This window comes from Schistocerca americana, chromosome 3 (genome assembly GCF_021461395.2).
Source record: "Schistocerca americana isolate TAMUIC-IGC-003095 chromosome 3, iqSchAmer2.1, whole genome shotgun sequence".
NCBI classification, from domain to species: Eukaryota; Metazoa; Arthropoda; class Insecta; order Orthoptera; family Acrididae; genus Schistocerca; species Schistocerca americana.
The window spans coordinates 515,851,683-515,867,409 of record NC_060121.1 but is presented as its reverse complement, the minus strand read 5'-3'; the positions used below and the strand labels follow the sequence as shown (position 1 = coordinate 515,867,409).

The 15,727-nt window shown below is 39.9% G+C and overlaps 1 protein-coding gene across 1 annotated transcript in view; it reads left to right on the top strand.

Annotated features, from left to right (window-relative positions):
• Positions 1–15,137, top strand: part of LOC124605854 (tetratricopeptide repeat protein 1-like) — a 33,906-nt gene extending 18,769 nt beyond the window's left edge. Inside the window, exons 3-5 of the mRNA XM_047137788.1 lie at positions 3,579–3,764; positions 14,731–14,785; positions 14,869–15,137. Of these exons, the coding sequence (XP_046993744.1) occupies positions 3,579–3,764; positions 14,731–14,785; positions 14,869–14,993 (366 nt within the window). The 3' untranslated portion in view covers positions 14,994–15,137. The remainder of the gene's footprint in view (positions 1–3,578; positions 3,765–14,730; positions 14,786–14,868) is intronic.
• The last annotated feature ends 590 nt before the right edge of the window (positions 15,138–15,727 follow it).

Here is a 15,727-nt window from a genome sequence, read left to right as displayed (position 1 = left end):
TAAGTACAGGTTAACAAGTTTCAGATTTTTTGCTTTAGTTGTACTGTGGAACTTTGCTTCTTGGAGAATTTCCTGATTCTAGGACAATGGGAAGTACCCTATAGGTTTTGATGAGTGAATTTGCGAGTATCAAAATATGTGACATAAATGACCAAATCTTTTGATTGTATTGACTTAGAAGCTTAAATTTTTTACACAGCCAAGGGACTATAGACATTAGTATCTGACATAAAAATGAAGTTGATACAACAACATATTCCAGAGAAAAAGGGGTCTTAAAAGATGGACGGACAGATGGATAAAAAAATTACAATTTTTTTTCTGTTTGTTATAAATACAAGTTAACAATTTTATATTTTCTCCTTTACTTGTACTTTTGCTTCTTGCAAAATTTCATGATTATGGGTCAATAGGAAACACACTAGAGGTTTTGAGGAGTGAGTTTTCGAGTATGAAAGTACATGACATTAATGGCCGTATCTTTTGCGTGCAGTGATTCAGACACTTATAATTACTGTGTCGCCAACGGACAATAGGCCTTAGTATGTGATATAAATTTGAACTTGATACACCAAACTGTTCCAGAGACAAAGGGTCTTAACAGACGGATGGACAGAAAGACAGATGGGTTAAAAAAGACCAAAGAAATATTTTTTGTGTGTGATATAGTCACAAATTAGCAATTTTCAGATTTTTTTCTTTACGTGTACTGTGAAACCTTGCTTTGTGCCAAATTTCACGATTCCAAGTCAACAGGAAGGACAATATAGATTTTGATGTGTGGTATTTCAAGTGTCGAAGTATGCGATATAACTGGCGGTATGGTTTGACATCTTTGACTTAGAAGCTTACAATGTTTGTGCCACCAAGAGACGATAGACCTTGGTATGTGACATAAATTGGAACTTGATATGCCACTAGGAAAAAGGGTCTTAGATAGAATCTGTTGGCAGATTTTTACATATTTTTCAAATTTGTGTATATGGTTACTGCAAATGTCAGCCATGTTCAAAGTTGTACACTTCTTACCCGCCCATGTATCCAAGGCTGTCTCGAAGTACAAAGACATCAGAAAGAAGATCCTAAACACAGGTAATTACCATACCTTCAAATGAAGTCACCCTTAGAGGTGACGAAACCTGGTCAAGGTACATAGAAAAACTATGCAACCGGTTGGCAGATTTTTACATATCTTTCAGAAGTCTTAGATAGAGACAGACAGACAGATGGATAAAAATGAAAAAAAAAAAATATTTTTGTGTGTTATATAGTTACAAATTAACAATTTTTTTATTTTTTTCCTGCATTTGTACTGTGAAATGTTGCTTCTTACCAAATTTTGAGGTTCTAGGTCAACGGGAACCAGTCTATAGGTTTTGATTAGCGAGTTTTTGAGTATCAAAGTATGTGACATAAATGGCCATATCTTTTTTATTGCATTGACTTAGAAGCTTAAAATTTTTATACCCGCAAGGGACCATAGACTTTAATGTGTAACATAAACTTGAGCTTGATACATCTACCTGTTCATGAGAAAAAGAGTTCTTAACAGTCGGACAGACAGATAGATGGACAACAAAGTGATCATGTAAGGCTTCCATTTTTACAGAATATGTGAAACCATTACATGTAAAGTTTGAGCTGTAAAATCTGACTTCTTCTCAGTTTTTTTGTGATGGGATCTGCTGCAGAGTTTTTTTTTCAAAGGCATACATCCCATTTTCTTTTCTGAAAGGCAAGTTTTAACTGTCTCAAGACTTGACATTATGCTTCAGCTTTAATTGTTCTAATAGGAGCCATAAAATCCATCAGAAGAATTTTGTGTGTCAGAAAACAAGAGCAGAGTTTTTTGTTACAGAATTCAAATTTTGTGTTCTTTGAAGCATTTGTGTAGTGCTATTACACTGCATTGTATAGAGTCATGGATGCAATGAAACACTGTATGAAGGCCAGTATCTTTGAAATCAGCAGTTATTCTCTTTTTTCGTGCTCATTGTGTGTGGAAGAAACCTCCAGATTTGTATTTGAGAGTGTGCAAATGTGTTATTCCCAGTTACATCTGTTTATCGTGAATTAATCCTGTCCTCCTCATATTTATATTAGATAAGGATATTATGCTGTGTCGTGGTTCCCCATGTTAAGTTTGACTAAGAATCATAAGGTTTTGGAGCACACTCTTTATTTGTTCCAGGATTTTTTGTGGCATTTAACAGAACTTTTGCCTGAATGTGGAGAATATCAAGAAGTCCAATCATTCAGTTTTTTTGGTGTAGGAAGTGTGACCAAACCATTATCAATAGTACCAAGTGCTAACTGTATCATGGTTGAACTCTGTTATGGTTGTTGGTTGTAATATTTGCATATGCTGTATCAAATTTATTGTAATCTTCACTAGAGTGTGAACAAATATGAGTTGTATACAAAATCTTTCCAGTAGTTTCAGTAACAGATCAAATTGCATATTAGCCCACAAAACCAGCAATAGTAATTCCAGATTGAAATTAGTATAACTCCAAGTATGACTACTTCATTGTGCATGCATTTTACATTTTTGTTTTTCCTCCTCCCACTGGACAATCACTTGTTGAAGCAGGATTCACCATGTACTCTATGGGATTCTGGATTATGTTGTACATTGCTAGACTTGCTGTTGTGCTTTTATTTTCAAGTACAAAATAGCTTTTCATGGGTACTAGGTCATATGGCTACAATACATAATACTAGTTGCTTTCTTGCCAAGTACAGTGATGGTATACACTTTAAACTTTATGAAGACTTCAAGCTTGTCACATCATTTCCACCACCCAATACTTTAGCTAACTGGAACTTAAGTCATGCTGGTCTCATAATTTGTAAATATAGTGACAGTTCTCTGAATGTTAAGTATAAACTAAATGTATATAGTTATGAGTATTTTGCATTGCTGTTGTTGGGATATTTATGTTTAATTTCTATTTGGCAATTTATTTTCCATTACTTCAAGAATAAGAATAGGATAGGTTTTCAGTGGTCATGCTAGCAGAGAGAGAGAGAGAGAGAGAGAGAGAGAGAGAGAGAGAGATTCTGTACAAGTGTGTGTGTGTGTGTGTGTGTGTGTGTGTGTGTGTGACACAGTCTTGAGTGAACAGACCTGATAGATGTTAATTGATATGGGTTTTAAGTAATTGCATGTAACGTGTGTCTACATTCTGGAAATGCTTAGTGAATGATGGACATCGGTAATTTTGTTTATGAAAATACGCAAATATTAAGGGGACAATTTAGAGACTGAGCTAGTCAAGTTACTGTTGGCAGAACGTATTCTTAGGTGTTTGTGATTGTCCAAATTCATAAAACTTTATGATATACTTGAAAGAACTTATGATATTACGTATGTTGGATTGAAGCAATTATTTTTCTTGATGATTGAGGCATTTGTCACTGGCGATATCTAGGATAGAAATTACATTTTTCTGTAATTCGTCACTGCACTTGCATTATATTTTAATAATGCTATCTATTACCTCTGCAGTTTTGACTAATGATTTTGTTGTAAAAAGTTGTATCATTATTTTAATAAGTTTTTCGTTATTCTACAGGACTTGAAGAAAGAAGCTGTTGAAGATTGCAGTAAAGCCATTGAACTAAATCCAACATATGTGAAAGCACTCTTGCGTAGGGCACAGGCACAGGAGTCACTAGAGAAACTTGATGAAGCCTTTGAGGATTACAAAAAAATACTTGAGATTGAGCCAAGCCACAAAGAAGCAATGGCAGCTGTTCAGGTGATTAAACTTTTCAATGCATATAACATTTTTCACTAGTATTAATGGCTTAGAAATAATGAGACTGTCATATAACAACAAAAAAATCACTTCTCTTTGCCCTCACAAACCCTGTACTCTGTTCTAGGCTTCTCTCTAAAGAAAATGTTTGGCAGAACCCCTGTGCCCCAGCCACAATTATTGACAGCTCAGCTGTAGACACAGATGTGAAACCACTAAAATCCAATAACATTTATGAAGTTCGAACTTACTGATGGAAGATAGGACCAATAACTTTGGTATTCATTATTTTTATATCTGTCACAGTTGAGATAACAGTTATTTCTTTCTGGTTACTAATTTCGAACCACGGCATCAGTTTTCAAACCATAGCCTTAGATGTAGATGTAATTGTACAGTCCACCAATTTGTATATGCGAGTAACCAATTTTTCATTACTTGTCACTGGTAATCATTACATGAATTAAAAATGTTAAATTATATGAATGTGTGGTGTCTGTTCTTCTTATGTGTCTGAAAGAACACACGCCGCACATTCATATAACTGATTTGCCATTGTGGGCAATGTGTCCACAATATCCAGGGTGGATGCACATTTCGTTCAACCTCCTGTTGCAGTCTAAATTAGTGAGCTTGGAGGTCATGGATGGGGACTATGGATAGATGGTACTAGGTGGGAATGTGGGTCAGCCAGGGAGCATGGCAAGGTAGTCCACACATTTATGATAAACACTGTGTCTGGATGGCACATTGGTTAATGCAACTGCCTAGTAAGCAGAAGAGCCCAAGTTCGAATCCCAGTCCGGCACACATTTTCACTCACTGCTGCTGATTCCACATAAAGTCCCAATGCCACTTATTCCATATAAAGCCCCAATGCAAGTGGTATCAATAGTTCCTTCCCTTTCATTTCCTTTCTACATCACGTTACATACTATAATGTGTATCACAGCTGCAGATTTTGCATGGTGTCTGTTCTTTCAGACATGTCCAAGTACTGCGGATAGGTGGCGCTGGGTGGGAATGTGGGTCAGCCAGTGAGTGTGCCGAGATAGTTCGCGCATTTGCGACAGAAACACTGTGTCCAGATGGCAAAGTGGTTAACGCTACTGTGTAGTAAGCGGGATATCCTGTGTTCGAGTCTGGATCCGGCACACATTTTCACTCACTGCCGCTGATTCTGCAAAAAGTCCTGACACAGTTGTATCAATAGTTTCTTCCCTTCCCTTCCCTTCCCTTCCCTTCCCCGTTCCCTCTTTGCCCTTCCCCCTTCAAGTTACAAAATTGTAAGCTTCATATGAGTATACAGTGTGATTTCTTTCCAATGTAATGGGTTTGCTGTGTTTGATTGGCAAGGAATTGCAATGTATACTCACATGAAGTTTAAAATTTTGTTTTCATATAGTGATTACTAGTGATGAATAATGAACATTTGGTTACTCACATGTACAATGATGGACTGTAAGATTACACTTACATCTAGTGCTATGGTTTGAAAATGGACTTGATGGACCAAAACTAGTCACCACAGAGAAATGACTATTATCATATGTGTGATGGATATTGGAAGAAAATAAAAATATCCTATACATTGGTGTATTGGTCCATTTATCCTGCAAAAAATTAACCACAGCTAGAGAAAACTGAAAAAGATATTGCTATTTTTTCTTCAAAATATTCCATACTCACCTTAAAAAAGTGCAAAATTAGTTGTTTCGATCTCAGTGTTATGTGGTTCTTTTTCTAGCCCACATAATCTTAGTTTGCATTACTCGTCCATACACAAGAAATTTCTCAAGTGTCACACATTTATGTATTTCCTGTGACCATAAAGTAATCCTGTCTCCTTAAAGCTTGACAGACCTTACATGTAATGATTTTGTCAGTGTCATTAAAAAGGCAAAAACTTTTCCGTGCATTTTCTCAATATGTCCAAGCATTCTGTTGGAGCTTGTCACTATCAAATAAACTTGTCATCTGGAAAGAATTAATAGAGATATGCATCTCATCATTAATGTTTGATCAACAGTTATTGACTTTGTTATGGCTATAAAAACCAGTCATAACTTGTAAACAGCTGTATGAATTTTTGTTTAGAATTTGTGAATGTTATTTTTAACCCTTTGAAAGTGGCGGACATGCTTGCTACTTGACTGCTGCATCATCATCAGTAATCCAGATAGCTGCTTGACAAGTGCCTTGCACTGCAGCTTACCTGCACCTGAATTACCCAGAATGACCTATGTTGCTCCATGCAGAATATTTTCTTTGAGTTTGGCCATTACCGATACAACATAGATACAATGAATGTGCAAGTTATTCAGACAGTTAAGTTTCTGACTCTGAAACTTCACTGCATATAAATAAGTGAAAGACTCAGAGAATTATTTTAATTGTTTCCTTGACTTAAATTATGTCTTTTGATACTATTTTAGTAGTTTATGATGAAAGCAACACTCACCTTTGGCCAGTGTTTCTTACCATCTGCTCCTCTCCATGTATTCCTCACTGTTTTAACTGAAGGAATAGTAAAACAAATCACAATTTACTTGAGGATATTTTTGTTGGTGAAAAAATCATAGTACATTAATTGTAAAGGGAAGGGATGTACTGACCATCTGTTGTATTGCTCTGATGTCAGCATTTACTGTGAACCACAATATAAACTTTTTCACTCCAGTTTATTGAATGCATTTCATGTGAGCTTTTTGTCATTTTATGTATAATTTATTCTTTAAATTATAACAGAGGGCTTAATCAAAGGATATATTTTCCAGCTGCAATAAGTACACTGTGCAAATAGTGTTAGTAAAGCACAAATATTGCTGCCCTGGGTAGTAGCTAATCAAAATGCTATTTTAATTTTGATTTACTTTTTGTGAACTTTAAATAGTTGACCATCTACGAAGACTTTCTTTTGAGCAGTGATGCTTAATGTTTATGTTTTTTTTATATCCAATCTGAAATAAACACTTCAGAATCCAAAATGTCAAACAGTTCCTGTTCGTCAGTGCTAATTTAACTTCTCTCCCCATTAAATTGAAGTTAAATTATTATGACTGAATTATATTTTGTTACTTGAGTGGAAACTTTTGGGCAAGAGAAGTCGCTCCTCCATTATTTTAACACAGATATATCCCACACTTCCTGCTATGCATTTAATTCCTGATTGAATTCTCAAGTGTATAAAACAAAATTATTAGACAGTTACAGTTCATAATCATACTATGTCTGCCTCTCGATGTCGAGGTTAGCACCTGGAATAAAATTTCTTTAGCTCTGCAGAATGCCAGCAATCCTTGACTCTGAAAATTCATAACATAGTCAGAGGCACAATCGTATGCCATGGGGAAGCCGTCTTGGGTGCTATGATGTATTCACTCTGCAGCATGGGAATCAGTGTCAAAGTTGTGTATTAATTTCAATAAAAGTCCAAAAATTAATCTCTCAAAATAGAGCGTAAATGAATGTATTGCAGGCTGTACTGATTTTCTAGGATACAAAGTTCCCTACTAGTTACGACCTATCAAATAATGTTCTTCTGAGCCACGGACAAGGGAGAAGTTAAAATACCCAAAGAATAAAATGTGTCTTTTCCATTAATGAAATTATATTTTTCCATAAATGATTTTCAAAGCTACATTTCGGGCTACATTATCCTCGTGTATGAGATGAAATGTTATCATAATTAATTAAATTTCATTCCATATTCGGAATGGCAGCTTACAACAATGCCGCTAATTACAGTTCCACTCTCCACAATTCTAATCAGAAGTCAGCCTGTCCATTGTGCAAGTAATGTTCCACATTATATCCACAAAGTTTTTATATCATGAGTCAGAGATAATCTGTCTTTCACAGTTGTAATGAGTCTTTGACCCGTATAGATGACTTACACAGTTACGCAAAAACATTTGCTCTTAAAAAAAGACAGAGAAAATGGTGATACTACACGAGCACAGAAACTCCTCCATAAACAACTTTCAAGGGAGATGTCTAAGTACTAGAAAAAAACTCACTAGGTAACCTTCAAAATAAAATAAAAAAATCAATGTCTCTGAGCCCTTTTCATTGGTGCCCAAGTAATAGTTACACATTGGAAGTAGTCAGATAAGTACAATTGTGCTTCATTGACAAAATGTGTGCTGGGTTTCATTTGTGTACTTCGTAACAGATATTACTGCATCATAAACGCATGAAGTCTATGTGTTTTTCAGCCCAGAAATTCATCTGAAGAGAAGCTTCAAAGGCAGTTACTCAAACGTGTTCAAATTCTTTTCACTTCTTCTGTATGTACTATTCATTCTTTTTTATCTGGGCTTTGGATTGGAAATGGCAAAGTGACGGTTCTTTTTTGAGTTCGTGCATGGTGCACATGGGGCCCCGAGCTATTGCATCTCATTCTTCATTCCCTAGCTGTGTTTCCTTCTCCCTAACCCCTCCTTCCCTATCCCCACTCCTTCCCCTCTCTTGGAGTTCTGATTTATGTCGACCTGGCTATTCCCCTGGTTTCCTGTATGGGTTGCAATTTTGTTCCTTTTGCCTGTTCTTTTGTGATTTTGGTGTTAAGGTCACCACTTGAGGTTTGACCTCCACTTCAGAATTTCCTGTTTTTAGTGTGAGCCATATGGGGAAGTACTCCCTCCGTAGTATCTAAGGTGTGGATCCCTCACCCACCCACCTTCCTTCCCCTCTCCCTTCCCCACTGTAGCCCCCTTCCACCATGGTAGGTCACCAGCACGTGTAGCCACTCTGTGTGATGGGGCTGTTATGTACCCATATGGCTGAGCCCCCTGACAACACAGGGATCACACTACTGATACCTGAGCTGTTCCCTCCCAGTGTATGACACTGGACTCACATTCAGGAGGATGACGGTTCAATCCCCCATCCTGCCATCCTGATTTAGGTTTTCTGTGATTTCCCTAAGTTGCTCCAGGCAAATGCCAGGATGGTTGCTTTGAAAGGGCGCCACAGACTTCTTCCCCGTCCTTCCCTAGTCCGATGAGACTGATGACCTTGCTGTCTGGTCTCCTTCCCCAAGCAACCCAACCCTCCCCTTTTATGCCAAGGATTGGTTGCTTATCGTCTTGGAGCATCGGAACTCCCGGCAATGACCATTGTGCCAGAGGACCCTTGCTGAGGCTGGGTGGCGTCCAAGGGGAGAGCCCCTGGTTAGAGTGGGTGGTATCAGGGCAGATACTTGGTGCATGAAGCATTTCAAGCTGCAAAAATTTGGCCTCTCTCAAATGGCTGTCTCTTCAAATGGTGAAGGATCCTTGATTGCTGCTTCGTATGATCCGGCACCCTTCCCTTCCCTGGCTACAGCATGGGAGGAGGGCCAAGCTCGCCATCTTGGGCTGAAAGCCTTTCCCTGTTACCTCGCATGTACTAGGATGGATGGATACACATCACCACTACAAAGCCATTGTTATTCATGGAAAATATCGAGGACAAGCTTAGTGGAGTGGAGTCTATGTGTAAGATGCCTCGGGCTCCCTGTTGATCAAAGCTGCTTCTGCCACTCAATCCACAGCTATTTGTGCCTGTAATCATCTTGGCAATGTCCCGGTGTCTTGTCACTCCTGACCTATCCCTGAATATGGTCCAGGGAGTAATTTTTCATAGGGACCTCATCCTGCAAACTGATGAGGAACTTGGGCTAATCTGGCGTTCATTTTGTTCTATGTGTGCAGAAGGGTTGCAAAGACAACTGCACTGATACTGGTGCCTTCATTCTGGCATTCGAGGTGATACCCTCCCAGAGAAGGCCAAGGTTATGTGCTACAGATGTGAGGTGAAGCCGTACACCCCTCCACCTATGCTGTGCTTTCGGTGCTTCTGTTTTAGGCGCATGCCTTTCCGCTGTACGGCGGACCCTTTGTGTGGTGACTGTTGCCACTCACTCCATGAGGTAAGCCCCTGTGTTCTGCCGCCTGTGCGTGTGTGTGTCAATTCTGCTGACTGCCAATCCCCTCGCTTGCCGAATTGCCCGGCTTACAAGAGAGAAAAGAAGATCCAAGAATACAAGTCCCTGCATTGCCTGTCTTAAGCTGAGGCTCGCCAGAAGTATGAGAGACTCCATCCAGTGTCACTATCTTCAAATTTTGCCTCTGTTACTTCCTTTGCTCCTCCTCCTCCCTTGTCCTTACCCCAGCCCCATCCCACTCTCCCCTCCCCCTCCCCTGCAGTTCCCGCAACCTCCCATCAGGGAGCTGCTCCCCATTTCCGGCCGAAGAAGCACCCCCTTTCTTCAACATCTGCCGGTGATGGGGCTCCCTCCCAGGATCCCTCTCCCCAGCGTATCTCAGGCCAAAAGACTGTTACTACCACTCGGCCATGAGGTGCACCATCTGTGTGCCCCAAGGTTGCTTGCTCTCTTTTGGTTCCTGTACTCATCCTGTGCCCTGCCCTCCTCCACCTCAGAAAGAGAAGAAGAAGAAACATAAATCCCAAGACAAGGCACCCCCGTGGCCCCGGAGGTGCCATCTCCCCCCTCGCAACCTGAGTCTGACATGTTATTTGTGGATGTCACCCCATACCTGTAGGTGACAACTACGACCAAGTGACCTGACCTCCTCGGCTTCTTCACGTCTGCCTTGGATCCAGGATCATCCAATGGAATTGCAGTGGATACTATCGTCACCTACAGGAAATGCAATGTCTTGTCTCCTCTTATTCTGCATTCTGTCTCGTTCTTCAAAAAACATATTTCCATGATGATGACCACTCTCCAACTTTTCGTGGTTATTGGGCATTCTGTCAGAACTGTGCTGGTCCTGGGGTGGCATATGGTGGGGTCTGCACTTTGGTTTGCTCCTATGTCATTAGTGACTGGATCCCCCTATGTATCACCTTGGAAGCGTCTCTGGAAATCACCATTTGCAATGTCTACCTCCCTCCAGGTTGGCCACTTGTTTATGTTGCACTGTCTACCTTAATCCAGCAACTCCGACCCCCATTTCTCCTCCTTGGGGACTGCAATGCCCACCATCCACTGTGGGCGAGTGTCACTGCAGCGGGTAGGGGTATCCTAATTGATCAACTTATCACGGACCTCGATTTGTGTTTCCTCAATGATGGTTCCCCTATCGACTTTAGTGCCGTTCATGGCACCTTTTCTGCTATCAATCTCACGATCTCCTTCTCTGCTCTCATGGCTTCCCTACATTGGTCATCACATGATGACCTTCGTAACAGTGACCACTTTCCAGTTATTTTATCGTTCCCCCTGCTGCTGCCAGGCAGACAGGCCCACACATTGGGCATTCTGCAGGGCCAGTTGGCCTTTATATATGTCTGCTGTCCACTTAAGCACTGCCTTCTCAAATTCCATTGATGTAGCTGTGCAAAGCTTCTCTGCCTTTCTTCCTTATGCTGCTGGCGCTGCTGTCCCCCTATCTTCAGGTCCCCCTCATCGCCCACCAGTATCGTGGTGCACCAAGGATGTCACAGTCGCTGTCCATGACCACCAACAGGCACTGCAGCAATTGAAGCGATAACCTTCACAGCCCAACCTCCTCACTTTTAAGCGTCTCCGTGCTAAGGCTCCTTACCTTATTAAGCTAAGTAAAAAGGAATGCTGGGTGCTTTGTTTCTTTTGCAGTCACCATTCACCAATTCCCTGACCATCTTCGCCAATGAGGGATGTCTCCCTCCTAACACCTGCCCATGGGTGGGATTGCCGGTTGGCATGCTCCTCACTTCCCTCTCTCAGAATCTCCATCTCCACTCACTGGACTGTACCCCATGTCTTTCCTCCCTTACCTCCCTCGTTGGATGGTGCCTAAACCACAGATTAGGACTGATCTATTTCAGGGTCCTAAGGTCTGTCACTCCTATAGTTTTCTAGCGTCTTGTCTGTGCCATCCTTGCAGAGTTTCAGGGTGCCACCATCTTTTACACTGATGGTTCTAAGACCATCGATAAGGTGGGATATGCTTTCATGCCTTCTACTGGCTTCGAACACCATTTACTGCCAGGATCATGTAGTGTGTTCACAGCAGAGCTAGCCATTCACGTGGCCCTCCTTTTTGTTTCTCAGGCCTCCCTCCACAGTGTTTTAATTTGTTCAGTCTCCATGAGCAGCTGCAGGCTATTGATCAATGCCACTCTTGTCACCCTTTGGTCTCTGCTATCCATGACCTTCTCTTTGCCATTGAGCATGCCACCTGTTCATTGTCTTTCTCTGGGTCCTAAGTCAAGTTGGCATCCCAGGGAATGAATTGGCCAACCATTTGGCTAGAGAAGCAGATACATACCCCCATTTCCTTTCATGATTCCAGCTGCGGATATGGGGATCTATGTCAAATCTCACTTTGCCTAACAGTGGGATGCCATCTGGAGTGCTACTGCTCATAATAATAAACAACACACAATCAAGGAGTCCACTGCAGTTTGGGGCACTTCTCTCTGCCCCTCTCGGAAGGAGTCCACTGTTTTATTCTGTTTACGCATTGGCCACACCCATCTCACTCATTGTTTCCTGCTACGTAATACCCACCCCCACAATGTGGTTGTGGTGTCGGACTGACAATATCTCACATATTGGTGGCATGTCCACTTCTTTCGACCCTTCATGCTAAGTATAGTCGTCCTGCTTCCTTAAGTTTAATATTAGCAGACGATCCACGGATAGTTGACCTGGTCCTCAGTTTCCTCCGTGAAAGTGGGTTTTATTTCCAGATATAAGGCGCTCCTTTAGTCTTGGAGCGGGGGAGGGTAGTTGTGGTTGGGACTCCTTTTGCAGCCTTCACAGTCTGAGACCCCATCGTCACCCCCCTTTTTTCCCCCAGTTTTTAGATTTAGTCTCACCTTTTATGCTTTTACTGTGTTTGTTTAATGTTCATTCTTTTATAATTCGACTCCTCTACCTGAATCCATCCACTTTTAGGAGACCCTCTTTCTTATATAACCCACTTTGGAATCGCATGACTGATGACCTCACCGTTTGGTCCGATACTCTCTCAATTAATCAATCAACTACCTGACAACAGAGTTTACATACTTGTACAAAACTCTCCACAAGAATGAAACTTCGAAACCCAAATCATTTGTGCTTTCTAGACAAATAAAAGGTGAAATAGGACAATGAAAAGTACATGGGTTTGGCATTCCTAACCTTAAGCAAAAGTGCTTACTGCCCAGGTAGATAAATTCAAGGATCATTCAGATTTGAATTGCTTTTTTGGTGACAGGTAATGTTACAAAAGCAATATTTTTCTTTTTATACTTTTTGTCCTTCAACACATTTATTTACCAGAATGGCAGCTTCCTCATAAAAATATGAGTACTTCAGCAACCTACTACACATTTACTGTCGACTTCTTTACCATTACTGAAGTTTTGCCCACCTGAGCCTCCTACATGAGCGAAAAAGAACGTTTGAGATATGATCAGTGAATTGCTGTGATTTTTTAGCTGGTTAAAGCTGCTGTGTGCAGCTGAAGATTGTTATTCAATAATATTGGCAGTATAGTTTCTTGCAGTAGGTAGGTTTCGTATTAACCAACTACCTGCAATATTATTCTGCATCCATCAGCCTTCCATCACAATGAAAATCAATGTGCAACACACATTTTGTATCCTGAATGACAGTCGCTAGAAGTTGTGTGTCTAACGGATTTGTTCTGGCTTTGACTGCAATATCCCCCACACCTTTTCCCAATATCCCCCACACCCTTTCCCCTTTTAAATTTGTCTTATTTTTTTCTGGTGTGTAGTGAAAACCTGAATCTTGTCACTTGAAAGTCACTTCCTCTCACTGAGGACACATGGGACCCACCTTATTGATATCTTGTGATATCAAAGATCTTTTTCTGATAATAGTATGAACACTCTCACATTCAGTGAGATGTTGACATCAGCTGAGCATTGGTAAGTTTCTATATTGTTATGGTCAGTGACAATGTTTTCATTAGTCATACCCAACCATGAAGGACAATAGTGAGCTTTATCTTCAACATGGTCATGACAGTGGAAACATCACTGACCCATTCAAACACTTCGGTCTTTCCAAATAGAGCAGCTGCAAACTTTGTTTCGTCTTGTTAAAGTCTCAGTGTATTTGTCATCTTCTTTAACGTGGAAATGAATAATATTGTGTTGCGCAACAAGGGGGAGATGGTTGTAAGTGCTGCACTCAACTGATGGACAGCTGTTACGGAATGACAAGGGAAGAGTTGGCTTGGAATGATGTGAGTGCCCCAGCCAACAACTACTAGCAATCCATGGTGCTTCTGGCTCTTTCACCATGCACAGTGTTGAAGTTTGGCTTAAATTCGTTTGAATTGTGGACAGTGTGGTGTGTACAGAACTGGGTATGAATGTGGACCCCAGTATATAGGCCCAACATAGCATTGTAATTTCATCGTCAAGATATTACCTTCTTTTGAATGCTCAGATGTTACCAGTAATTAGTTCTGAGCCTCTTGTGATCGAAAAGAAGCAGTGGGAGTAAGTGTAAAAGTGATTTGCTGAAGCAGAACATAAGTTTCCATCTAAATTAAACTCCCTGCCACATTACACCGCCACCACCACCACCACCACCACCACATTGGGCAGTGTGTGACTGGTCCATCTGGTGTTCTGTTGGGAAAGCAGAGGTGTAATCCAGAATCTATAAATAACAGCTTCCACTTCACCAGAACAGGAGTAGAATATTTATTGAAACATTGTATTGGGGTGAATTTATCTTTTTGCTGATAATCAAGAAAATTTTGCCATATCGTTGATATGAAAACTTTACTTTAAAAGTTATTTCTTAACATAACTAATTCACCAAAACTGATATTACCTGTGGTCTCATTTTCAGTCATAGCTAAAAACATCTGGCCAGAGTCTCTTGTGAACATAATTCCCAATCATATTTGTTGAAGCTATTGCATTGATAGATCAGTTTTCAGTTCACAGAGTTTGAAGTACCTTTTTTGACATCCACACTGTATAATAATGTTCTGTGTTGCAGAGATTACCATATGAGATAGAACAGAGAAATGAAAAATTGAAAACGGAGATGCTATGTAAGTAAAGCAAAATTAATTCCTATTGTCCGAGAGAGCAAAAGTAACAGAACAAGCTAACGGAAGTATTGTCACTGTTTCAGCAAAACTGAAGGATTTGGGTAACATGATACTTCGACCATTCAACCTTTCAACTGAAAATTTTGAACTCAAGAAAGATCCAAACTCTGGTGGCTATTCAGTTAATTTTAAGCAGAATCCAAGATGAAAAATTGTGATAATGAATGTAATTTATTGGCACATGGACTGTTGTACAATTTTAACAGTCCTTTCTTGTGACTGCATCTTTCTGTGATATATTATATGATATTACAATATGCACCAAAATAAATAAAATCTAATCATGATGCTAGTCAGTGTAAGCTAATTTTGAAGGTACAAGGCAGTACCATTATTGCTTGTGAGACCATTTTATTAAGTTTATTGTTTTTAAGACTCACATAGTATTAGCTAAATAGTAGGGCTGTTGGTGTAATAAGAATCCTAATTGTAAGTGTGAAAAGTTAGTGTTTTCCTTCAGCACTTCAAATTAGTTGCAAATATGTACTTATTGTGGATTTGGCAAATAACAGACAAATATGAATTCATTGAAGTATTAATGTAGATAAGTTATTAAAACAGATGAAACTATGTTAGTTTGTTAAATGTTGTGGAAACCAGTGATTAACATGGTGTGAGCACATATTATACTGCCATAGTTTTTCATCAGTTCATGAATTGTTTTCAAGGCAGAACTGTTATATATAAATAGCAATTCTTGTGATATCATATCATTATATGATTTTGGGTAGAAGGTGCTGAAGAGTATTACGCATAGAGCTATAACTTCCAATAAATATTCATGACTACCACTGTGCAGTGATAACAAACTAAAGCTGAATTTTATTGATTCAGACAAAGTTATGCATTTCCAAGTGTCAAAAGGTGATTGACAGTGAGTGA